This window comes from Nothoprocta perdicaria, unplaced genomic scaffold, assembly GCF_003342845.1.
Source record: "Nothoprocta perdicaria isolate Ctin4 unplaced genomic scaffold, notPer1 scaffold_312, whole genome shotgun sequence".
In the NCBI taxonomy this organism is placed as follows: domain Eukaryota; kingdom Metazoa; phylum Chordata; class Aves; order Tinamiformes; family Tinamidae; genus Nothoprocta; species Nothoprocta perdicaria.
The window spans coordinates 250,995-278,550 of record NW_020455547.1 but is presented as its reverse complement, the minus strand read 5'-3'; the positions used below and the strand labels follow the sequence as shown (position 1 = coordinate 278,550).

Sequence of the window (27,556 nt, the reverse complement as noted above, 5' to 3'; positions counted from 1 at the left end):
CTTCTATGGAAACTTCCTTGTGACTGAGCTGCATGTTTAAAGTTCATGGAATGGACAACTGGCACTGACATGGTGTTCTGTTAGCACTTTTCTTGGCCTATTTTAAAGCCTGTTTTCAATAGTTGGCTGTTCAGTTGTAGTGGTGATGGGCAAGGGTCAAATCCATTGAAATAAATGGGAAAGTACCACCCGATTTCTAAGAGACTTGGCTGTTCCTTTCAAATATGAGTTGGAGGAGCATGGCTTGGAGAGGAAGGAGCATGGACACCTCTCTGAGCGGAACCTGAGTTGGGAGTTGACTTAATGGTAAAGTGATTGGTGACTGGATGAAGGTGAGAACATAATTGCTGTAGTTTTTCCTTCCCTTGCCATTGTTTCCCATGTAGAAAATCCTCATGAACATACAGTGAAACAGCATAATAATATCTCTTTGGGTCATAATTGTTTGAGTTTTCATTCAAAACCTTATTTAAAACTGTGGAACTAATTTATTTCAGTAAAAAGGGGAAAAGTTTGTTGTGGGTGGCCTTGCCTCCGCTGCTAAGCAGCAAGCCATATAGGGAAGTAGGGTCTAAATGGCTGGGAAGCGCTTTGACTTTTCTCAGGAACATGTGTTTGAGTCCAAACTAAACTCAAAGCTGCACACTAAAATTTGGAGTGGAACTGGGAAGCAGTCCCTTTCTGGGAAAGCCACATCTGTGAAGATAGAAGTGTGCTTCAGTTCTATATGAAGCATGTGATAAGGTTTTTCCTTATCCCCTCACTAACTGCTTGTTTGCCTCCAATATGTGACAGTTGGGATGACTACCTCAGATGGGTGCTTCTTGATCTTGGGCATGTGAATACTTTGGAATGAAGCAGGGATTATTTTAGCCTGACAAAATTACAAATGTGTGGGAGCAGTTTTCATTCATGTAGCAAGAGAGGGGAAGCTGTAGGCTGCCAGTGTGTAATGCCTCTGCTGAGAACAGCAGGCTGCCTAGTTCCTGCAGAATTCTTAATGCCCTAAGTGTCATATTAAGTTTAAACTGTCTTCAGAGTAAATCTCAGGAACTTCCTGGGCAGCAGGTCTGTCTTCAGCTTCTTCTCCAGAAGACTAGTGCTCTCTGCTCAATAACACTTACATGGCAATTAAGCCATGTAAGCCACAAGGCACGGAGGATCCAGTACTCTAAGCTGCTGTCTTTGCATTATATTRATTTTTTTTCTAACTCATTTCCTTATTTTTCCCTTATGGAAAGTGCCTACACAAAGAGTTCCTCTGTGGACAATAAAATAACTTGAATGGCAGGTATCCAATTTGGATTTTGTGTAGTTAACTGGCCTGAGTTTGCATGCAGAGGCAATGAAACTTTTATTGTTCATTTATAGCATGCTGTGGTGTAGCTAGAGGGGTTTTCCTTTTCTCTATGGGGAGAAGTCAGGTAGAAAGATGCATAAGTGATTTCTGCTGTACCCCACAACTTTCCACTGGAGGTTGAGAGAAAGGGTTCCCTGTTCACTTTTTTCCATAAACTGTTTTTTCTCTGCCTCCACAAAATGTTTTGTTGTGCGTGCTTTGCTGTGATGAAAATGTCATTACTTTCATATCACTACCATTTACAAGAGCTTAAAATGAAACCGTATAGCTGTTGGACACAAGCACGTTGCTRAACGGGCTTTAACAGGAAAGAAGAAAGCCCAGATTTTCATCTCCTGTGGGAGAAGCAAGGAGTGTGTTTTCTATATTCTTTTCAGAAGGCAGCTGTTCCGTTAGTGCACAGGAGAGCTCACTTCCCTGGCCTGTGTGCTTTGGGAATAGCCCTTGAGAAGCAGTACAAGTAGCTGAGCACTCTAACACACATGTGTATGAGGCGGGAGGATTGCTCTGCTCACTTATTTGTAAATACTGTGCATTTCGTCTCAGAAACATTTATCATAAGCTGGCACCTGCGGTCTTTTTTTCTTGGCTCAGMGAATGGCATAGAGCCTTTCAGACAAAAGGGCGCCTGATTCAGAAGGCCTAACCTTTCTGGTTTGCCTAGCCATGCATTAGGAGCAACCTGATGGTTCTGGGTTTTGTTTGTTTTCCGGGCCTGGCTGTCACAAACCACAAGTGTGGAGTGCAGCAGGTGCCAAGAACTCAGTATCAGCACCCATGGAAAGATGGAATTTAGCCCCATCATTGCTGCTGAGCAACCAATGACAATAAAATATACCCCTAAAAAAAAAAAAAACACTACTTACAATCCCATAGAAATTGGACATGTTGGTCTGTCTGAAGCAGAAGAATTTGAGCACCTGTCCCTTTTCTCCCAAGAGACAGAGCTCCAGCAGTTTTCTGTAGAGCTTTTTTCTGGGGGTCTGCTTTCAACCACCCCTCCTGCCACTTTTCTGCTTTTTATAAATACTTGGAGATACTTAGCTGGAGGTCAGAGTAAGAAATAGGGACTGTGGTGCTAAACAAACAGGGKACTGCCCTGAGAAATTATATTAACCAGGCAGATACTAAATCTTAACTCTCTCAGTAAATATCTGAACCCTCAAACTAGAGAGTCATTTCTGTGTTCTGTAACTCAGCAATGGTAAATATTTTATACCCAGTGGAAGACTGCAAATAAGTATTTACTATTACTGAACCTTGCCCTTGTAAAGCCTGGAGAAATGGCTGCAATTCAAGCAGTTAAGACATTTATCCAGGAGGGATAAGTGGAGGTAAAGTCCTATCAGATGGTCAGAAAGAATGGATCTTTGGTCTCCCACATCCTGACCGTGGCCTGTTGTTTCCACTGCTCTAATTGCAAATACCTCTGTTTCAGCAAACCTGCAAAGAATTGGATGTGAATTTGTAAATGGTTAGAGTGTGTGTATGGGGGTCAGTGAGTAAATGGCTGGACATCCACTCTGCTTTTGTGAGTAGCTAGGAGGGTGGAAAAACTTTCAGGGCAGTGTATTCAGCAATGAAAATGACAGGAGCCTTCTAGAATGTCAGTAATTTCTCCTCCTCGGTGCAGAGCTGCAAAGTTTTGTTGTCAYTGAAACTGAAACCAATGAAAGAGTGAGGCTTAAAAATGCACTTTTTGACTGCCCATACAGATCTTTTGTTTGACAGTGCTGATTTTTATTGTCATCTGTGAAACTTGATTAATAAACTAATTTGYGCAGTGGACTCTATCCTAAACTAAGCAACATGTTCTCAAAAATGCTGTATCACTTCTTGTCTGGGTGAGGCTTCTGCAGTCTCCACCTCTCTACGCCTTCCTCCTCAGAGAGCAAATCGGATACAGTAACGTGGTGTTGGCTGCTGGGGGTGAGCACGGGATGCCTGCTGATGGGGAGCTATAGGGCTGCTAGAACAGAGCACCCTTTCTGTAGGGAAACCTTTAGAATAAATTCTAATTAAAATGCATTCCTAGAAATGGGTGTGTGGCCTATCTCCTCTTTACAGTAAATTGTTCTACTTCTAGATTAATATTTGTGCTGTATACCTTTGAATTGATGTAACTTTTCCACTGTGTTGTACCGCTGCATTTCCCACAGCGCTGCTCTTGCAGATGAGGCGCTGTGGGCGTTGCGTTGTGTCACTGTTCCATGCTGATCAGAAGAACGAGAGGGAATCCTCTGTGGTCTCTCAGAAGCAGGGCTTTCAAGTGGATCTGTGTGGGCTGTATTTATTTTGAGGTATGAATATATTCTCAACATGAGAATGACTTTAGGAAAGGGGCTTCCCTAAGCATGGGTGTAGGTTAAACCTTGATATACATATATATACACATGTACACACACACACACACACACATATAGGTGTCCAAACCACTTAACTATCGTTTGATTCGGAGAGCATTCATAAGCCTCCATTGAGACTAGTGCATTCTAATCCAGAAGCAAGGAGACAAACACCTAGCCTAAAAATGGTGAGTAGCTTCTGCATCAATTTAAAGCTGTTGTCAGTGGGTATTTGCTTAGCCTCAGAATGAAATCATGTGCCTCTTTTCACTTTATATTTCAAAAAGGCCTCAAATCCAAAAGCTGTTATTGGAACTAGTAAATGTTTGTTTTAATAGCCTTTTACATAACTTTTTAAAGGGATTTATGGATAGACTGGATAGAATAGCTGTAGCACATGCCCTTTGCTCTTTTTCTTTTCTTTTTTTTTTTYCCCAAAGTTGGACAGTGAAAAGTAAGAATATTGAGGGTGTATTTCCAGACAGGATTTCCAGCATGTTAAAAAAAGTTATTTTAAATTAAATGATACAAAGATAGTGTATTATACAGTGTATAATACATCGACCCATGTTCTTTAGTTTGCTAACACTTTTATATAAACTTTTGGGAAATTTTGCCTGTTATGTAGAGTTTAGGATATTCCCAGCACTATAGCCTGACTGGATCAGGCATCAGATTCCTATACTGGGCTTGTCATTTGGAAGCAGGAGGGCTCTTCATCCGTGTCTAGCACTTTTTTTTTTTTTTTTTTTCAAAATCAAGATACTATTTGTGGGTGATCCAGAACTCTTGACTAAATTAGTCTTGTTTGCCCAGCTGCTGTAAATTGCTATTTTCACTGTTTTTCCCAAAAAGAAAATTGCCAGCATTCCAGGCCTGAATAAAGAACTTTTGGAGTCACAGCACTGTAAATTTGAAATGGAAATGGTGTCCTCAAGGTTAGTAATTAAGAACAAAGGGAGCTGTGAGCACTGTTGAGATGAGGATTGTGTAAAGGGAGAAGGCAGCAAACATTTGTGTGTGCTTTTCCCTCTTAATTACTTGATCAAAATGTATCATTAGGATATCTTGCTGTCAGTAATACAACTTTCATAGTTGGAATTAACTATTCCATTTTCAGAACCAGTGTTGTTTCCTGGTGGGGTCACAAATAGTTCTCAGTACATCTGTGATGATTATGAAATGCAAAGCAGTGAGAAGGTAGGGAAAGAAAACTTACAGGTCATCTTTGCTTTACTTGCTTCTGGATCCTTATTAGAATATGATATGCTGCTAGCAGAATCCTAATTTCTAGCGACAATATTAAAACATTTTCAGAAGTGAGCACACAATAAAATATATGGSAAACAGCCGACATTTTACAGGTCTCTGAGAACTGCCTTAAGGTGGGTGTTCCTGCCAGTCAGGTAATTCCAAGCTTTCTGCAACTTGTCTGATCGTTCCTTCATCTCTATGGGCTTTTCTTGCTCATTTTTATCTTAGGATTTTTAGGATCAAAATCAAGATTTTCTTTCTTTCTCCCTGTTATGTTTTTTTCAGTTGTACTATTTTTTGCAGGTAGATCTGCCTGTGTCTTTAATTCTTTTCTCACAAACTCCTCTGCTTGCCAGCTGCATGACTCCCTGCATGGAATGCTTCCCTTTCTGATAACATGCGGAGAGACCTTTATATTCTGGAGAATTAATTCCCAGTTATTGCAGTTAAGAGATGCTATGCCTTTTCTCTCTTCACTGGGATTACAAAGGAAATCCTCCCCTTTCCTACGGCAACATCCCAGATATGCTGTAGAGAGGGCTTCATTTAAAATAGTTCAGGAAAAAAAAAAAGTTGGGGCTCTATTAATGAATAGATATATAGATAATACTTGCATTAGTTGTGCTTTTATTCGGTAGGTTGTTTACCTCTTCCTATAGTTTATCTCTTGGAATCTTTCCTGTTCAAGCTCTTATCTCTGAACAACAATAACAAAACAGTTTGTTCACTGCATAATTTAAAGCTGACATTTAACAAACAGCTCAGAACTTCTCCCCATCTTGCCAACCTCAGAATAATTTACATGCCCATTAAAGCTAGATAGAGATCATGAGCAAAATACCACTAGAAAGGCTTCAGGCAGTACTGTTGGGTGGAATACAGTTAGTATTCCTAGTGTGTTGCACAAAATTTTGTCTGTGTATATGATTTACTTAAAATTCTATTACCAAGCAATCAGAAATTCATCAAAGATGTTTATTGTCAAGAGTTTTCTTTTCATCCATGTGTTTTAAGTATTTTTGAGCTGATTTATATGCCATTAACAGTGATTTGCTTTCATTAAAGATGTATACAATTGATATGTCCAAAGAAGCATAGTTTTTACACTGAGATTTTTATATACATGATAGAGTTCACTTTTACACTTTTCCCATAAAAGATTTTTATCTAGAAGTATTAAAAATGGGCACATGTTCAGTATATGAAAGTCATCGATAGCCTGCATTTAAGTATTGGGCATAGATGAGCAGATTTTAATTTTGAAGTCCAATACATAAAATGTCAGGATTTTCCTTAGTTACCTTCAGCTTCCAAAAATGTCACAGTATATCTTTTAACTCCCCCCTCAACTCATAACTTTATTACTTTTTTAATTAATATTTTTAGTTTTGCAAGGCTTCAGTTCATAGAAAGAAGAGATTAGGTTGACTGTAGCATTTCAAAAAACTGMTAAGGACATTCTGAGGTCTATTGCTCTGACTTCTCCTGCTCACTTCTAACGTGACTTGTTTGCACATTAGAAACATAGTCATATTCTTGAGGCTGACCTTAATGTTTTGTAGCCTTTCATATTAGTTTGCATGCTCAGTGAGCCTGAGGGGAGCAGCCTTTTATTCTTCTGAGCCTGCTGTTATCTTAACCGAGGAAAATTATATATAATGGTGAGAACAATTCTAAAGAATTGATGTTAAATCCTCCTGCATCATGCAGAGCAGGTATCAGTTTCATTTTGTCTGAACGTAGTTGGCAAAGCTGGGATTGAAGAATTTTAAATCTGTCTTTGACAAAATTTTTATTTCAGACTTTATATTTTGGTCTGCAGAATGTCTAATATTGGCATTTCAGTGCTTCATAAGGAAATAAGTGCTTCATAAGGAAATTTCATAAGGAAATAATGTGGTGCACGCAGGAGAGAGGAGAGCCCTGGCAGTTCAKTTGTCTGTGCGTTTGTCTGTTATTGCATTTACCAATACGACTAAAGTTTTATTTTCAGTAAAAAAAAGTTGGGTGCGGAAACTGTGAGACGTGTAAAGGCTAGTTCAAGGATAGATGAACAAATTATTATTCCTATTATAAATACCAAATCAGGGACTGTCTGGATAGGAAGAGACCATGGAAATATTACATTTCATGGTTGACTTCAGAAATGAAAGGCAAAAAAAATTTATTTCACCATGTGTTACTTAGGATTCCTTCAATAAAGTGCTTTTTTTTTTGTCTTCAATTTTGATCACATTTACAGTAAATCGATTTCTTCCTCCCACTCCTCCTACACAACGCACACACAAAGATAAAAAAAACTGTCACCTTGTTTATCAACAGCCTTTATGATTATATATGTTCCATTTTGTTTTTGAGCAATTTTGCAATATAGATATTACTAAAATGAGGCAAGTTTACTCAGTCTGTCTGTGATGGTTAGGCCCTGAATCTTCTGCAGTACAGAAATGGGTATCATTGAGAAGGTAACTTGTTGATGGCTTTGTCTCTTAATATGAAGCTTCCTGACAAGCATATAAATAGTATGCTGTTATTCCGTGCTGCTTTCACTAGGTTGTGGTTCTTTGGTTCTGTTGGGTCAGCATAAGGATAATTTCACTTGYAATCTCTTACCTTAATGATAGAGGATATAGTTCACTACCATTTTATCTGGTGGCAAAAGAGCTTCCCATATTCCACTAAGTCCTTTGGTAGTAGTATACTGTTCCTCCCTTGTGACAGGGAATCTGTTCATGCAGTGTGACTGTGTCTCTCCCTGTGCTGGTGTTCTGCAAAATGGAATGATTGAGCTGACCCACCTGAATAAAGAAACAAAACAGTCTCCTTTAGACTGACTTGTTTCTGAAATTCGTTTTGTATTCTATCTCCACAAAGTATCACGTTGGCACAATTGAGAATTAAGTGAGTTATGGAGTAGGGTTAGGAAAATGAGATGAGCTTCAGCCGGAACTAGACTTGTAGAAAGTTACAGAATGGGAGTGGAAGCAAAGCCAAGAGCAGCGCAGGGTGTAACAATCCATACACATGATTGGGAAAGGAGCAGGAGAATGGAGAACATTTTGAAACTAACTTGATGAATGTCTGTCTGTGATCATTGATATAATTAATCTTTTAAAGAGAATTAGTCAATCTGGTCTTTCCTGGGGAAGAAGACTTCTCCCTAAATGCATTTTTTTTTTTTGTATGTGGAAGACATTCCTATTTTTAATGCAAAAAACTTGTACCAGACAGTTTTCTGGACCTATTTAGATATATTTAGGTTTATTGCTTTGATTATTATTAAAGCAGTAATGAATTCTTGAGGGGAAGAGAGTACTGCAGAATACTACAGAAATTTAATGGTCTTTTTTTTCCCCAGAGATTCTCAATTATTGCTAAAATGTGCAAATGTGTGAGCAAAATGAATTCTGTTGTTCTTTGAAGTGTTCCTGTCCTTAAAARCCTTGACTGAAAACAGAACATTTGTGAATTTTACATGACTATTATAACCGCCTGTTTTCTACAAAACCTTAATTTTTGATGTAGCTGATTTTTATCCACCTAGGCTTTGAGTTGTCTAATGTAATAAAAACCTAAAGCACTACATTCGGTATTATAGTTGTAAAAGATTATAGTTATTTTCATAGCAAACATATGCAAGATTTGCAATAACCTCAATCATCCTCTTCCAGCTTCATAACTGTAGCTTTAGCCTGGCTTGGCCTGCCAGGTTGGGCAGACATTCTCGTATTAGCGAGATGCTAATAAGGGAGTAGCCTCTATGTTCTTCACTCCTTTCTTTTTTCCTTTTAATTTCCCTCTTAGTTTTTCAACACTTTCTTTTGCCTCTTGCTAGATGAATTTTACCAACGTGAAATCCTTTTTACTAAGTAATGTCTAGCCTATATCTCCTTAATATGTCATGTGTTGAGCACATGGGCTTTATTACTGTGCGTAACTCGACACATTGATCTCAAGCTACTGAAATGTCTAAGCCCAGTGGGATAAATCAGGATGGAACTGGAGACTGAATTCTGTTTCTCTTTCTTGAGATTGGTATGGTCAGTTTTGGTTTAGTTGCTTCATTTTACTTTTTGTTATCCTGGTGGGAGTTGGCAGTTTTCATTCTATGCTGGCATTTCTCAAAATTCATGTTTAAAGTTAGACAAGTGAAGCTAAGTTTAGGAACCTCCAAATATGTAATTACAAAGATGTAATTCTCATCAATATCAAGTATCTGCAGCTTCTATTGAAATCAAATGAACACAACTTTCTGTACAGCTTTCTGTACTTCAACATGTAKTTGTAACGACTGAACAGACCCTCATAAAACTTGGGCAAGCTGGAATCAGGTTTCAGGTGAAAACTGTTTTTTTTCTCTTTTTTTCTCTAAATAGGATTCTTGTAATTGGTGATTACCAGATGCATTTAAATGGTGTGAAATGGGAACTGAAGAGGAGAGGGAAGCCAAATGCCTTGGATCTTTTCCAGGCAACCATTTATTTTAAATTTCTGCTGTGCACTTAGATGAAGCAGTGTGATTTCTGCAAAACGTTCAGCTGCGGTTTCAAATTAAGTTAATGTTGCCAACAGAGAGTGACTTGTAATTGAAAACTCATTAGGTTATAAGTAGTGGGTTTCAGTCTTGATGACTTCTCACTTTATTTCAGTGGTCACATCGTTGTCTTTAACATGGGCAGCAGTTAGGTCAAGATGTGCTTGACCTTTTGTTTTTCCAAACCCAATGCTGTGATAATGCCATTTTAATAATTTGATCTAAAGATGAGAATGAGGCTTCTAGACTCCTTGTCAGGAGATATCCCACTCACCTTGAAGATTTTTTTTAGGGCTGTAATAAGCCGATAGCAGTCAGTAGAATGACTGTCATGAATGAGGTGGCACTGGCTCTGTATTGTCTCTTCCTTCTCATGTAGACATGACGATATTTTCATAAAACTCTAAAAGCTGTTTTTTATCCTCTTCGAAATTTGGTTCTGAAAGGGGCTATCTAAATGTGGCCTACTTACTATTACCCCTGATATCTTTCCTTTTCTTTGGAAAGATTTCCTACCTCCCCACCTCCCTGCCCTCTAGTCCCCTGGTGAGTATCTGTATGCACTCCAATCCACAGGTGATGCAAGCTGCTCCAGTGTCCGTAAAGAGGTCATTGTCAGTGTTTCCTTTCTCATTTCTCTTTGGAAATGCCAGGCGACACAGGAGCTGGCCCTTACCAGAGGAAAACTTGTTAGCAGTTTTCCTAACAAGAAGTTAGGAAAAGAGTTTCCTTTCTGAACAATTCAGGATCAATTGTGGATGATAACTTACTTAAAGCCACTTTTCCTGTCTGTCCAAGTGATTTATATCAGATCTATATCAGGTCAAGTGAAGTTAAATTTGCACTACTGGTTCTGTCGGGTGAACCATGAAGCATGCAAAATTTCTGGTGAGTTTGAGGATATGCACAAACTCTACCTAAAATAGTTGCTTTTTTAGTTTTAATATAGCAATTAATTCTCAACCTTAGCTACMGTGGTATTACTTTTTTTTTTCCCTCTATATTGTCAATATTTTTTATGACTGCTGACAACTTTGTTCCATGCCACTGCAATCAGAGCCTCTTGCTGCTTCTAGCCTTGTAAAGCTGCTACTGTTGCCTGGTGTGCTATTAGAGGAGTTAACTTTTGGGAGTAAGAAGTAGATGGGAAGTAGATTTCTGGTTTACTTGTTAGCCATATATCGTGTATGAAGAGGGAAAGAAGAATACAGGCAAGCCATGAGTGTTTCTTCTCATTGTGATCATACACTAAAATTTACTTAGTTTTTAACTTAATTTCTCCTCTAAGTATACTTTTTTCTCCCCATTTTTAATAGATTCATTGTGAGCAGCTCAAAAGCAAGAATAAAGATGTAGAGAATCTTCTAGAATTGGGTTCCCATCAGTGTGTTGAAATGGAAAGGTATGAAACTATAATTTTTAGCCTTTTTTTTTTTTTTGAAATGTATTTGTCATGTTATTGAAAATCCCTAATGCAGTGTTTCCTGTATTTGTTAATTTATCAGTGGCAGCTCAAGGCCTCAAGCAGTGAGGCAGACCCCTGAACTTCCTCTGTGTCTCATTCAGGCTGCCTCACCGTTACAGTAGGCAAGAAGCTGGCTCAGCTTTACAAAGCTGAGTGTCCTCCAGCAGCTGTGGTTTGTTAAGACCTTGTGCCCAGGCTGAGACCATGGGAGAGACAGTGCAGAAGAGGTTACGGCAGCGTGTGTTTCGGAAAGGTGCCTCCTGAGGCTGTGAGACTCTCCTAAAAGGGGTTCAAGCTTTCTTAGCTACTGGCCTTCCTTGGAAAAGAGCGGTTCCTTGAAAAAAATACAAGTAACTTGTACTCTGCTCTAGATTTGTCTCCCTGTATTTGCTTCGTACTCTGCTCTAGATTTGTCTCCCTGTATTTGCTTCGTATCTTTCAGTTTTCAGATCTTTCAACACTTCGTTGCCATCTCCTGGCAGCTTCTTTTGTGTGTGTATTACAACGGAAGAATTCATCTTCTCAGCAAGTGCATGCTATTTGATGGCTTTATTTGGTCAAGTTTTCCATTTGATTCATTTTTCATGTCAAAACTTCAATCTCTCTCCACCCATAGTCCCCATGCAGCTAAGTGAGTGCTGGGTGAGGCATCTGGGTGAATGTGCCCATTTACTTCATTTACTTTTCTTGGAGAAGTAGTCCATAATTCTTTTGTGTTACTTCAAACCCTACAAAGYTGATGAAAGTAATTTTATCGCTTTCCTGAGGTTAGAATTCAGCCTAAATTGTATCCAGCAGGAACAAATTTAATTTTGTTTTAGTACTATTCTTAAACAAAAAAACCAATTAAAACAATGTCTTTACATATAGACTGGAAGTTGGAGAAGTGAGGCAGTAATAGTGAAATGCCATTCAAAGAACAGGAACCTTCAGGCCCACAGGGCAGCAGCACTGAGAGATGAGTAAGACATTATGTCATGTGAACTGACTGGTCTTTTTCTTCTTGCATGTAACATATTTATTCAGGGAAATTTTTAACTCTGGAAAATACTAAGCACTTTTATATTAACAGTTTAACATTTTCTTCAGTGAGATGGAACAGATTATAGGTACAGCTTCAGTTAATTACTGGGGCCTTTCTTAGCTTATTCTCCTAGAAACCAGATGTGTTTCCATTTCTTTTGTTGTGATTTGTGTAATTCTTAAAATTAAGCAAAACTATTAAAGAATAATTGTTTCTATTCGCATTAACAGCACACAGCTTCTCCAGATGTGACATTTGACAGCCAAAGAGCTGCTGGCTATTAAATGTTCCATAAAAGCTCCATTCCTTTGTCATAAAGGGAACAGATGTATAGGGACGTTTATGGGCTGATAGGCAGATGTTTTGTCTGGATCAGATTCGAGTGAAAGTTGAAGCAGTTTGTCTGCTATAGTCCCACAATGAATATGCTTAAGTCCTATCTACACCTTGCATTATGGAGCTCTCTTCTTGAAGATAAAGCAGGATTATGTTTTAACTCACACTTAACTGTCAAGGGACAATGAGAGCACTTTTTTTTTTTTTTTTTTTTTTTTTTTTTTTTTTTTTTTTTTTTTTGTCATCGGGACCATTTTGCTCTAAACAGAATAAGATTCATTTGTGAGGTGAATCTCAGCTGATAGCTGACTTGGTACCTATGCATTTGAAATACTCGGTTAATTGTATGTTTTGGTGGAACTTGAATTAAAAAGTGAACTCAGAAAAAATACAACACTTGTGTGCTTGGAAAGTATGCACCAGCCTTGTGTGTGTGTATAATATATAATCATAGTTGGCAAAGATGGGTGTGCTTTTTCTATGTTTGCATAGTAGAGTGCAGTATACTTTATGCATGCTAAACTCTCTTCTGTGTGAGAGAGAATGTAGAATTAGTGAAGCTTGATTTCTAGGGATCTGTCTTGAATCCCAGCCTAAACTGTGAGTGAAGGCAGGACCTGAAGGTGCTGAAGACTATCATAGCCTCAAGGGTTTGTAAGGGGCTGCCTGACTTTCTCACTATTGTCTATCAGCTCCAGATTTGCTTGCTAATCCTTATAAAAGTTATAAGAGGTCATGAGGCTCCAAAACCTTCCCAGAAGGAAAGTCGGTTTTCTCAGCAAGATCTTGTTCTTCCCATTGCTTCCTAAACTAGAAATTCTTTGTTGTTTAGTCTTAACTGAGCACAGCTTTAATATCAAGATCCTAAACTTTACATTAGGCCTCTTCTGAAGAGGAAGCCAGTGGTTTACCATGTGCACTGACAAGTAATAGGAGAAGCATTAGCTGAATGGTTTGCCTTGAAATTTGCATGTGTGTTTGCTTGTTATATTCTATCTGGTTCAGTTCATCCTCCATAATGCAGATGCAGAAATACATTTTTTTCTATGGCTGTCTTTATGACCAGCTTATCCAAAAAGTAATCCCACGTCAGAAATGCCCACCCAGGAGGATGAAGCATATGTGTTCAGCCCCTTGACTCTGGAATTGATTTCGCTTCAAAATGCAGCTCAGCAGAGTTGGAGTCTGGCTGTAAATCCTGGCTTAAAACCTCTTTCACAATTGCTTATGGTGTGTATTTGTGCTTTCATTGATCACGAGTGACACCAACACAGCAGCTCTGGAATTATTATTTCAAATGAGTTCTACATATTGAATATCAAATTAATCTTCTGCAGTAAATGCAAATTGTAGGTATTTCTATGCATTGTTGGCAGATAACTACAATTAATAACCAGTAGTGCAGATTCTCACTGAACACCAGGGAGAGCAAAGAGCTCACAAGTGCTACCTCAGGAGAAGCTGTAGAGCTGGTACCTGTCCATCTGATAAACACGTATTTTTCCGGCCACATATATATTTGCATATTTGCTGTCCTCATCTTTTCAAAGTCATTTCATTAGCAAAAATAAAGCTCATTATAAAAAAAAAAAGTTGTCAAAGGGTTAACACTGCAAGGATGTTGATACAGAAATGCATCATCAAGCTTTATAAAACCAAAAGTAATTTGGAAAAAAAAAATGAGTGCCCTCTACAGCCCAACATGGGAAACTCCAAATAATTATCAAGAACTGTCCTAGGGTAACTCTTGACTTGAAGAACTCATGTGCTCCATCTGTGTGTTATGAAAATCTGGCCTATAAAGTGGATTTGTGTGCCAGATTTGGTTGCTTAACATTTCACATGTTTCATGGTAAATAGAGCCTTTCAATTCTAGAAGTGGCCAATACCCCTGTAAAATGCAGGTAAAACAGGAGATAGTTTCTGGTCAAAAAAGCTTTGTATGAAAACAGAGGTGAAAAACAAAGATGGTTAGAAATCCAGATGAGAATTTTTGACTTGGATGATAATGTCAGAAGCATGGAAATTACAGAGCAACAATGAAATGCAAGGATTCTAGAGTTTTGTGTTTCTTTGCCTTTTATCCTGGCACAGCTGGTTCTGGTTCTTTCCCTTCTTCGGAAGGGAGAAAGAGAAGACAGAAAGGTAAGGAAAGGTAATGCAAGGTAAATAACATGTACAGCTACAGTAGCTGATGAACTGCAAGTAACATAAAAAATGAACATTTCTTGGCTGAGAAAAAGTATTTAAAGGCACCTTACTATGTTTATGAGGCATTTCAGCCTGGTTCATGCTCTGAGCTCAAGAGGCTGTGGTCACACATCCCTTGTCACTGTCAGGGAGCCAGCAGGGACGAGCAGTGCAGCCTGTCCCAGTACTTACTACTGCACTCCTGCCATTTATTTCTGCTGTTCTTTTCCTGTTCTCAGGACTGCACCTCAAAATTGCTACTTTATTTCTCCTAACAATTGTTTTATTCTAAGCTACTTTAATTACAAATGTAAATTTCCTAGTGTAAAAATACTTTTTCCTATGGTACAAGTCTAGCCCTAAAAAGCACCCAAATATGTAGCCCTACATAGACAAGGTAGTTTGAAGAGAAATGAGTGCTTGAAAGGTATTGGAACTGAGGACTTGCAACCTGTTTGCCCAGTTTGATGCTGTCTCTGTTCTGTGCTTGCTGGCATGGCAAGCTCCTGGCAGCTCAAGGACTGCAGTTTCAGRTGAACTACTAGAAAGCAATTCAAGTTCAGGCTCTTCAAGTTTTCTGTATCCTTATTTGCCAGTGTTTGACTTTTATTGTAGTACCTCTGCAAAAAGTATTATTGAATAAAAATTTAGTTCTGTTATAGTCTCTGTTTATAAATATCAGGAATAAAATGGATCATTTTGTGCTCCCAGCTTGAAATTCACCGTACTTTTATAATTTGGATAGATGGATTTGTTTATTGGATAATTTTATCATTAGTCCATTTACATTTTCCCCAGAATATGCAGTGAGATACCTATGAATTGCATGTCTGAATTGAAATAAATATAACTGATAAATTCTAGCTACATTCAGTGTTTCCAGAAGTTGAAATGAAGAATTTGGACGCTTTCTGCCTAAAACCAGGCATGATACTGCTATAACAGGTTGTTAATGTTTTTGAGTCTCGCGGTTTGTTTTCATGCTTTGGTGACGCATCATTTTAAACTTAAGTCTTGCTTTAGGCTGCTTGGCAAATTAAAGCCTAAGTGCAAGATAAGCTAGTGCTTTTTGAAAGCTTAGCTTTATCTAGTTTTCTGGGAGAGTTTATTTATGCCCTGCTTTTCCTCTGAAAGTCACACTCCCCTATTACAGTATGTTTATTAATTTGTCCCTACTTATTTTATGCAAATCTGGAGCAAGCCTTTAAGTGGGTTTATATCCTGAGTTTCCTTCATTACTGAGAGGCTGAAAAATACCCAGTGTTTTCTCACAAAACAAGTATTTTAGGATATAGAAGAGATCCATTGTTGCGAGATATAGATGTTCTTAAAAGAGATTTTTCAGGAAAAGGAAGAAAATGCATAATAGATATATTAAGAAATATTGCATAAAAATACCAAAAAAACCTTTGCTATCTGAGCCCCTAGTTTTGGAGTTCACAATAGCATTTTTGTAAATTGAATTTAACATTCTTGAAATTTGGAGGGAGCAGGAAGGAGAAGCCTGGCAGTTGTCATACAACTCCAGAATGGCTGCTAAGATTTTCTAGACACAATATAGTAAAATTCATAATGAATCGTGTTTAAATACTTTAAATAAATTTCTATCACAAAACACTTGGAGTTCCTTATGTGTGATTCTGCTTTAGTATTCTCTGCCTAGCAAGGAACAGGGACCTGGAGACCTGTAAAGAACTAGTCATGCTGTCTATTATCACATTAAGATAACAGCTGATAGTTACTTTTTCTGCAGTTCAATTTTTTGTGCATTAACTGTGAAGTATAATGTTGTTTCTTTCTAGCAGGTGTGAAAGCAAAGAGCTGGATGTTGAAATAAGGAATCTGATAGAGAGGACTAAAACTTCCCAGTTGTGTGAGAACCCGGGACCTATTGCCCAAGAGTGTCCGAACAAGCAGGGAACTTCACRTTCCCTTAAGGTAAATGTGGTTTTCTTTTGCAATAGTTTTTCTGTGAAGGAAGAACATCACAGGGACATGTTCCCTTTCACTTCAGCAGATATACAGGAAACTTTCTGATTTCTTAAATGGTGCACTGAGCTCATGTGTGTGGTTTTTTTTTTTTTTTCCCTGATATAGCTACTTTCTGTTGTAAGGATCATCTCTGAGTGAGAAGGGACTTTTTATAATGCTTTAAAAGACCAGTTAAAAACAGCAGTTCGTCCAAAGTGCCGTCCTGTGTAGCCAGCTCTGGCTTTTGAATGATGATAATCCACAAAACTGCATACCCTGAGAACACAACTGTTTCTCTATGTTGCTGTGTTTAATAGTTTGGAAGTAAATGAAGATGAGATGTGAGGGACAGAGATCTTTGGGAGGGCATTTAGGAGGCATTTAGATAGAGAGGAACAAGGCTATTTAGAAGGTAAGCTATGATTTTCAACCCACACTTGTGTGGTATTATAAATAGAACAACCTGCTAAGGTGTACTTTATTGATTTTAGTGATGTGGAAATTAACAAGCATTCACTTGTTAACCTCTCATTCACTTAAATAATAACCTAATTTTCATTTAAACTTCACTTAAATAGGAAGTTGCTTTTTACACGTAGCAGGAAGGCAAAAGGAAATTCCTGTTTTGTACAAACTGTGAAGGGGAGGGGTAGGAGGTTTCTCTATTGATGCTCCGCTGGGAGCGATGAGATGCTCACCTGCCTGAGTGATTCTGATAGAGGGAAGGAAATCTCTGAAGGCAATAGCCCTAAGTGTAGTGCAGGGAATTAATGAGAAGGTAAAGAAGGCATGACGGCGATGAAAGATGCTCCACATAGCTCTCTCCACGCATAAACCACCGTTTCTAAAATGACTCATGATGCTGAGGTGTGAAACAAGTTAAGCCTARAGAGACATCCCTGGGTCAGGCCAGCAGGATTAGAAACATATCGAAAGAGAACCCACACAGAAGAACGGGGGATTCCCAACTTCTGGGGAGGAATAAGAGTAGTGAAATAGAAGTCAGTGCAGGCAGCAGAATTGAGCAGCACTGAAATAAGAAGTTACTGTGCAGAACAGTGAGCTAAAATTTCTGCGGAAACACTTGTTCCCCTGYGTATAGTACTCTCTTTAATAGAAGGAGATACAGAAAAGGATTTGGGGGAAAGGACAGAAAAAGTGTATGCTCATCTCAAACCTTTCTGCGGAATACTTCAATACTTCCCACAGAATGCTGCTTCTGTTGCATTTTGGGTTTTTTCTTGCATCCTTATCACTTTGTTGGCCCTTGCAAGAAGTATGTGTGTGCACATGTAGATGAGTGTTTCATAGCTGAAAGGAGGGAAATATTTTATGATGTTTTCACAGTAGAAATACTTTTTTTTATTGGGGGGGGAGGGTTGTTTCTTCAAGGTAATTAGATTTTCCATTAGCTGGTTATTGACTTGAACATTAAGTGACAATTCACAGTTGTGATACAGTCCAACAGTCTCAGTATAAGAAGCTAGGAGCACATACTCTGGGTTGTATATTTGTGGGGGGGAAGGTAATATTTTTGGAAATGCTACAATACTTCCTATTATAAAGAATATAAGATACCAATTTAAAAATCAGCAAGTCATAGCCTGTGGAATGAGGTGCTGATCTAGAACTGAAACAAGGCAAAAATCTGTATTTAGGAATTAGGATAAAGATATGAAGTATACTTTTTGCAGTCTGTCAGGAAGTTGCTTGGCAAAGCAAGTTTGTTTTATTCTATAACTTTTATTCTGAGATGAAGAGCATAAATTGTGTGCTACAGAGTCTCATATTCTCCTGAGCTTAGGGCACTTTTGAGAGTTATCTGAAAGCATCGATAAACAGATTCCCTTTTGCTGCCTTTTTCCTTCAGTGTGTTTTCGTAAGTTTAGTTATGCAGGGTATGTAGAACTAACTCTCAGCACTTCATAGAATCATAGGACTGCTTAAGGTTGGAAGGGACCTCAGAGGTCATCTAGTCCAACCCCACCCTGCTCACGCGGGGTCTCCTACAGCACGGGGCACAGGGCTGAGTCCAAGCGGGTTTTAAAGATCTCCAAAGAAGGAGACTCCACAACCTCTCTGGGMAGCCTGTTCCAGGGCTCTGTCACCCTTACTGTCAAAAAGTGTTTTCTCAAGTTCCTGTGGAACTTTTGGTGCCTCAGCTTGTGGCCGTTTCCTCTAGTCCTATCRCTGKCCRCCACTGAAAAGAGGCCAGCCTCCTCCTCCTCACTGCCTCCCTTGAGGTATTTATAGACACTGATCAGGTTCCCCCTCAGCCTCCTCTTCTCCAGGCTGAACAGACCCAGCTCMCTCAGCCTTTCCTCATAGGGCAGATGTTCCAGGCCCTTCCTTTAGTCTGTACTTCCTGCATCAGTTGTAACTTCATTCTGCTCGTCAGGGTGCTGTTTTTTACAGTTATTAATTTACATCTACTTATCCATTCCTTCTTTATTTTTTTTCTGTGCTGTTATTTATATATTGCTGATAGAATTCTGTTCATTCTTGGATATTAAGATCCAGCTCTGCAGAGGTTGTAGTCTGTGCAAACTGCCTGTCCTCACAACATACCTCACGAAGGAGTGGGTTCTTTATTCTTCATTTTGGAGAGGGAGAAAGTAAAGGACAAGAGGAATCTAGAATAGCACTAATCCTGCACTGCATGCAGAGTATTTTCAGCACTTTAAGGCTTCACCAAGATTTTATGTAGCAAGAAAATATTTTAATTACCCATCCTATGCACTTGCCCTAAAAAAACATCAACTAGGAAAGAATAATGAATAGTAATAGTTAAAACAATTAGTTATGTGTCAACATAAGGTAATAGAAGGATTAGTGGGAAAGTTAACATATTTTATGGGATCAATTTTTAGCTTGAGAAAATGAGTAAACATTGCTCTAATTTTGTGATGCCCACATGTGTTCACATCTACACTTTTTCGTTAGAGTATTGTGAGTGCTTAACTGAACAGTATGCAAGAAGGAGGTTGTTTGACTTAGAGGCCAAAATCCCTTTGTAAGACATTTCTCTATCCAGGTAAAGGATATAGACCATGTGTAGAAAGGAGGACTTAATTTCTTCTGTTTTAAAGGTTGWTCTTACCCTGGGACTAAAATTCTCTGTTTTTTACCGTTTCAAAATGTACTCCACCTACCCAAAATASATTAAAAGATTTCAGAGCAGTTTTGAGAATATTCTAAAGGCAAAACAAAAACTTGGTGAAAATGTAAGCAAACAAAGCTCCCCAGAAGCCACTGAACTTTCACTACAGCTTTTTTACAATTCTGCTACTACCCATGCAATTAAAAAAATCTTATAGCAGATATGTGATAGGCTAAGAGGAAATATTGTAGATGATTTTACCATTTTCTCATCATTGAGGAAAGATTCTCATTTTCTTCTAATCAAGCACTTAGATGGGTCTTGGTTTCACTGGAATTAGTGAACAGCCAGGAKTGTCAGAAGTGACCGATGACTTTCATTATCTATAATATATTCTATCATACACTGAGTGTGGCTAGTTTGAAGTGTTTTAACAAACACCTTTCCTAGAATGAAGATCCAGTAGTCTAAAACTGAGAACTTGTAACTTCTTAGCATGCTCAGGCTTGCAAGARGATCCTGAGCTGGCCACAGCTCCCATGTGTTGATTTTTCTCCCATGGCATTTTTTTAACAAGAGAAAAGAGGAAAAAACCCTTTGAAGCCCTTAATAACAGAARGTATAGAACATAATAGAAATTAATAAAACACCTCTACGCCCTTCTGCCCCTCTGCTCTKGCAGGCAGTTTTGTGCTGCCACCTGGAGCTAAATCAGTGAGTCTCGGTGGGGCAGCAAACCCTGCCTCGTCCCACTCATCCCCAGGGAGCCTTCTCCCTTACAGCTGAGAGGCTGCCTTATTTCTGCTCCTCACGGCAGTCCCTGAGCACGGGCCGTGTGCGCCCAGCTCGCTGCTGCACCTCCCTGGTTGTCACACGCRGAGCCGTCTGACACTTTTTTCCCCGAGCTTGCTTAAAGTGTCTGCTATAAAAGATGCTTCTCCCTTCAACCTCATCTTTAATATCAGAGAACAAAAAAGAGAGATAATCAAGTGCTGTCTGCCACAGTGCAGAGCACCAGAACTGCATGTGGTGGTTTTTGAAATGTGTGTCATCAGTTYTACTGTCAGCTTCGTCTGTAGCATGCACCGAAATGCTGAATACCAGAGTGCCCAGTGCTCTAGAAACACAGGTATGGGTGACAGGGCAGCAGTGCCAAGAGTAGGAGGAAAACAGGATAAAGGTCATGCTAAGAATTTGTACTGATTCAGAGAATGTGGATGTTAATTATGAATCACAGACATTACAGAGGTTTCAGATCGTTACTTGAACTTTTTCCAGGTTCAAGGGGACAGGTTATTTTTAATACATTTAATAAATTTTATTTTAATTTGAGATGGATACACTTAACAGATGGATACAATACATTTTAATACATTTCATCGTGCTTTGATCAGCCTTTGTAATAGGGATATTACAGTGGCAGTAGAGGAACAAGATGGCTCCTGTGGACTTCAGGGAAGCATTTTTATTGCAGGTGTTAATAGAAAAGAAATGCATCAGTACTCTAAGAGGGGCCAGCTCTCATCAGCTCTCTAAAGAAATAAAGTAAATAGAAAGTAAATACTCTCGTATGAATTTTATTTTCTTTAGTTACCCCACTCCACTTACTCTTCTGGAGTAGAGACTCTATTCCAAACTTCTTTGCTTTACATTTTTACTTGAATTATGCTGAAATGTAAGATGTTAAATTTTATTCAGTGTAGTGTGATGCCACAACAACATGTCACAATCCAGTAGCAGGAGTAGTAATATATAATCCCATTATTTGGATAGATTTGGAAKAGACGATGGCATGTGAAGGACTTTCTGAACACTCTCTTTTTTGCCCCTCCAGACTTACAGCTCCTCTGTAGCTTGCTAGCTATACATTCCCTGCAATCYCCAGCTTATTTTATGTTCTAAAGACTGCCAAATTTTATTAACTTTTTTACAAGTTAGGCTGGATCTGTAAACAGTCCTCTTTTCTCATTAGGTTTGCGTCCACCTTTATGGTCTAGTCTTGAACTAGAGTTCTGTAAGTATTTTAAAACTGCATGTTTGATTCAGCAGCTTCAGACCAACCATAAATGGTTTAAAATACTCTTCCTCTTTGACCTTTGAAGGCTGATAAATCTTGAATCTCTGTAGTACTATCTTACAACTAAATTGTTCTTAATTTGCATAGCAGTAGATTGTTAAATGAGGTTTATTTAAATAAATTGTTTAAATTTAAATAAATAAATGTTTGGCACTGCAGATMTAAAGACAATAAATATCTTATCATTTTTATGTTCAGTATCATCAGTTTATTTCAGAGAGAGACAGAAATTTTGTTTGAGTATTTCTAGGTTTGCACTGGAAGAACTCCAGCGCTTTTGAGGAGTCTGAACTTCTGGTTGTGACTTGTCAGCTTTTCTTCTATTTTAGCTTTTAGCCATAATCTTCTCTTTCCAAGAACTGATACTCTTCTTCAAGGGTAATCAGTACAGAAAAGCACTTGTAAGGGAGGGACCAAGACATATCTCCCATCAAATTGCTAACACAGACGAACTATACCATATTTTTAAGCAGCATGTTCTAACCCTTGAGATGTATTTCATATCAAGTCTTCTAAAATCTAACTGATTGTAGGCATCGTGCAAATGTATAAACTTCATGTTTCATGGAAGTGTTTATTGTTCATCTGAAATCTGTGTTTTTCACACAACAGTATCATCAAAGCATTAACAGTGGACTGATTTTCTTTCGCATTGTCATTTGACTGATTTTCATTAGTTGTATTAGAAGAGGAACTGCAAAGAAGAGTGCTGAGATTTACTGTAGCATTAAAGAGATTGCAACTCAAAGTATTATTTTTTTAATAGTGATTAAAGATTATTAAGTTATTGACAACTGAGGACTTAGTGTCTAGCATATATTTGCAAGTTTTTGATTATATTTTTATGGACTGGTTAATCGTCCAGTATTGGTAATATAAGGACCAAGCAGATTATTTGTGTGAGCTTATTATCCATAGGACTGTAGTAAATATTACACAAGACACCAGGACACTGTAATCAGAAGATAGGTAATTGCTGTTCCACTTATTTCTATCTGATGACATTAATCTCTGCTTTAGTAGGTGATTTCATGTTTGACTCTTCACATGCAGTAACTTCAGAATATATTTTTTCCCTTCTTGGGAGTGAGAATTCAAAATTCGAATTCACAGTGACATCTCGCTAATGGACGTTACAGCAGCASCTGTGCCAGCCACAGGTGGACTGAGGAAGAGAGGTGTCCTTCACCCCTCTCTGATCTGACACCAGCACCTGGATCRCTTTTAGCATTCATCTGTTTCCCTATGAGTGAAATAGGGTTATTACCTACTTATGTAAATGCATTTGAAGTCCTTAGGTGAAAGCTTTGATTTGGCATAATAAACCTTTAGAAAATTACAAGAYTCTCTCTCATTTTTAAAATGTCTAGTCCTTCCTCTTCCCCACTATGGGGATTTTGCAGTTTAATTATTACTGTGCTCTCTGATGTAGGATGGTGTGTTTGTTCATTTTAAAAGTTGGCCTTACTGCAATTCTAATTTCTGGGGGATAGCTTTCCTGTTTCAGTTAACTTGGTTAGGTGGTAAAGCAGTTTACTGTGTTTCGTTGTCTGATGGTTACTGGTATGTATTTTTTTTACAATATGGAAATCACTACAGAAATGGGGGGGGTGCGGGGAAAGAGAAGGAAAAAAGAGTAACTGCAGAAATCGCTGGTGTTACCAGTCATAACTGGATAGTCTTTTTTTTCTTTAAACTGCTGCTGTACCTGGGAGGGATATTTCCCCAAAGATTATTTTTGATCCTGACATAGATGAAATCTTTTATTTTTGATGGCTAAAATAAATTCTTTATACAATCCAAGATGTAATTCTATCTAAAATTAAATCTATCTTTTAACTTTTCACTAATATCTCACAAGTTTTCCACCTACTCTATAAAACTGAAAAATTTAAAAGAAGCATCAGGGCTGGGCAAGATATATTTGATGTATGAGTACTTTTAAATAGCAGCTTTCTTCCACATTGGGTTTTTTAGCTTGCAAAAATGAGTTGTTTAGTCACACACCTGCTTAGTCACACGTTACCAGCCAGAGGTTTGGAACATGCCTTTTAAATTCCATCCTTTCAAAGAAATTTTTTTGAAGTTGGAAGCTTTCCAAAAGATTTACATTCTTTTGTTCTAAAGTGTAGATGATWGTGTGTTAGTTTTGTATTCCTTTCCTTGAAAAACAGTTATACAATCTCTGACTCTGAAAAAAGCTCAGACCCAGAGACCTTGCCACAATGAGGAAAGGATTTTTCATTCACATTTCCATCTCAAATCTATTGTTACTCAGAGTYCTACTGTTAAAGATGACAATACTTTGTGCTTTTCTATTTCTTTTCRTCTTTGTATCTGAAAATTTAGTGGATACATTTCAGTATTATTTGTTACTAGCCACTTCTTCCAAATGGGAGACTGAGACATAAGTTTGAAGAGTTCAGAACAGACTGGCATACATTAAAGCTTGATGCATAGTTGGGTAGCATAACTGACTATAATTGCAAAAAAATAGGCCCTTAGGAGAAGACTAATGAAATCTGTTCTAAAATTTTGTGTAGCTTTTCTTCAGGGAAAGTTAGTCAATTTTCCAATACTGGGGTTCCCCAAAACGCCTTGCGTTTTGTATGGGTGTGTTCTTCCCTATAGCTGTTAACAAACTGTACTATTGCTCCTTTGCCAGCGTGACTCACTCCCTTTTCTATCATGATAATTCCCATTTCCTTGCTGTCACATAAGACTTGTCATGCTTGCGTAAGTGCTTTGTTTCAACTGGAAGTAAATCTCTGATCTGTGGAAAGAAAATCCTGTTGTCTTATTTACTGAAAAAAATGACTCTCTTTTTCCCGTACATAATGCAGCTTCCTCTCTGGGGRTGAATTGGCCAGTCTGTTGTGATTTACATACACGTGAAACAAAGCACTATATGTTTGGCCCTGTACATTAGTCACGGGCAGTRTGCTTTAAACATTCTGGGAAGCCCCAGCTGGGAAGGAGAAAAAGCTTAAAATCAAAATCYCATCACCTTTTCCTTACTCTTCTTCTTACTCTTGGCTGCTTGTTTGTATGTATGCTGTACATCTGCATGTATTTTTTCCCTGCTCCTTTAGGTAACTTAAATATCTGTTTCATTGCTCTTCTCTTTCAAAGACCTATAGTGAATCAAATGCTCCAGTCCCTTCTGGATGTGCATGGGCAGATGTGAGTGAAATGGAAGCATCACCTGACCAGTTAAAAGTAAGTGAGTGTTTTACCTGTCCTCTTGCATCCTATGTAGTTAACAGGAATGGGTTAAAGTAGTGGACAAATCATGTGTATTGCTTAGTGCATTGACATGAGTTAGATTGGATTTGTCTGAATGATTTATGCTCTTTAAAATTAGAAGAAAATGTCATATTTTTAGATGTAGCATTCTTAGAAAGAAAAAAATACCTTAGGATTTGTCAGGTAGTTTTAATTTGTTATACAAAGGGTAGAAAGTGGTTCCATTTAGTGGTCCAGTAGTTTCAGAGAATCATTTTTGAGCCAGTTAGTGCAGTGTACATATAAAACTGTTATATTTGTGAGTCATCTCATTAACTGTAGCAGGACTGCCTATGCATGGCTAAATATATGGCTAAAGCTGATCATTGAAAGCAATTCAACACATCTATTGCTGTCTGTGGAGCTGTTCAATTGCTTTGGGTACTTTAAGTTAAGCATTTTGTGCCAATGAGCTTGGTTTTGAAAGAACAGCACTTCTGTGTTCTCCTTTGGTGGTAGAYGTTAAATTCTCTAGTTGGAAAAAAAAATGATTTGGGGAGGTTTAAGRCCTCAGAAGTGCACACACTTTTGTTCCTCAGTTTTCCGTGTTATTGGTTGAGAATTTAGATTAGGGAGACAAAAAAAACCCTCTCTTCAAATGACCAGGTATCTGGCACAGTGAATTTTCTGCATGCACATGTGTGTGAGTATGTGTGGGTGTATATAGATATGTAGATATTTAGGTATGTAAATTATATCTAATAGATTACAGATTTGTTTTTATGAGAATTCATAGAAGTCTCATGGAAATTATGATCTGCTTCATCGCCATTATAAAAATTGACCGTTTATCTGCTTATGTTCTACATGGACAAACTCCTATGTTTAAGGATGAAATAACTTAATGTTCACTAATTTCCTAGTAGCTGCAAATGGCCCAGTCATTTGCTTCATTGCTTGTTTCAAACCCATTGTGCTAAAAAATACGGCCTTGGTCCTGCAAACGCTTATTGGGACAACAGCACTATTTATTCTAATACTAATTATTTATACCCTTTTTAACTTACGCTTAACTTTTGTGGCTTTTGGCACTTGGTTATATTGCCATCTGTAGGATCACTGATTTGCTATTTTAATTCCTACATGTCGGATGGTGCAAGTAGACATAATTCTGTTTATTTCTTTTTCTATTTGCATGATGGCTGCTCTAAATAGGCACACAAAATTAGCAGGGCTTAAAGCAGAGTTCACTTCAGGTGTAAAGGAGCTGAAATACAAGTGCTGTATCAGAAAATATTGCTATTTTAATATTTCTTTATTGGCACATGGCAGTGTGGATGGGAGTTTCATATGATAATCTTAGCTTGGAGGGAAAATGCTGAAATTATTCATTTTTAAACACTTTATTTTTTTTTTCCTTCAGTCAAAGCACATATTATTGACCAAAAAGAAGACTGTAACAGCTGATTGTGTGGAACAACGCATCCTCTCACTGGAGAGACAGAGACGAGAGGTACTGTTAAGTAACCTTCACAATTACACTCTGTAGGATAGACCCTATATTATTGGTAATGTATAAGGGCAGAAAGTCACTGAGTGTGTTATCACCAGTGCTTACACTGTGCATATACTTCAGTTGCTTTTACCAGCCAGTCCAATAAGGCCTAAGATTTGTTTATGAAAATCTAGTCCTGCATTATTAAAGGAAAATTTCTATCTAAAGACTTGATGAATTGTATTTCTTAGCAACCCCAGTTCTGTAAGCACTTAAACTTATGTTTCAATTAATTTCTATAGTCCTGCTTTTATCTACCAAGCTAGGCAGAGTTATATTTGGGGAGCTATTGCTAAAAGCAAATGAAGCTCTGTTAACACAGCTAAGAATCCAGAAAAGCAGAAATGTACATGACACAGAGGGCAAACTTTTTTATTAATCTCTCTTGTAAAGGCCAGGGAATCACTGTGAGTAGTAATAAATATAACCTTGGTCACATTCTCTTGCTGACCATCCTAAAACATGAGCCACAAAGCAGCATGCATTTTCCCACATGCTCTATCCCACAAAGCAGCATGCTTTTGAGAGAACTGCCTGGCTTTCTTCGTACGTGAAATAAGAAAATGCACATACACACTGACTTAGCTCCTCCTGCTTACCTGCATGGTCCTGCATCCTTGGCYGTTTAGGAACTGCAGCTGGGATTTGTATTGTGTTACAAATGATTCACTTCTAACCTATCATATAATTGCATGTTTCCTGAATGCTGTTTCCTGAATATTCATGCACCTTTACTGAAATAGTGAAGAACTGGCAGGTGCACCATACAGCTTGTCAAAATTTTGACATGCTTTTTCTGAGATGAGCTGGCTGGATAATGAGAAGGTTGTGAACATTCAGAGCTCAAGGAGTAGAAAGCCAGCCTATTCTTTATGTATCGAGTATGCTGAAACAAAAGTTATTTACTGTGGATTCCTGATGACATGCACAGCTACTGGAGGTGAACAAGCAATGGGATCATCAGTTTAGAAGTATGAAGCAGCGCTATGAAAAAAAGGTAAAATGTTGACGACTTCTGCTCTTCTAAATGGTGATACTTCTGTATCTGCTGTGCAAGTGGCCACACCCTCTGTCTAACTATCAACAAGGCTTTGCTTTAGTCAGTATCTGAAAAAAAAAA

General features: G+C 38.2%; 1 protein-coding gene across 1 annotated transcript in view; it reads left to right on the top strand.

The window, feature by feature from the left end:
• TNIP3 (TNFAIP3 interacting protein 3) overlaps positions 1-27,556 on the top strand; it is a 63,006-nt gene that overhangs the window by 12,859 nt on the left and 22,591 nt on the right. Inside the window, exons 2-6 of the mRNA XM_026042723.1 lie at positions 10,810-10,895; positions 16,314-16,446; positions 24,789-24,875; positions 26,305-26,394; positions 27,368-27,433. Of these exons, the coding sequence (XP_025898508.1) occupies positions 10,810-10,895; positions 16,314-16,446; positions 24,789-24,875; positions 26,305-26,394; positions 27,368-27,433 (462 nt within the window). The remainder of the gene's footprint in view (positions 1-10,809; positions 10,896-16,313; positions 16,447-24,788; positions 24,876-26,304; positions 26,395-27,367; positions 27,434-27,556) is intronic.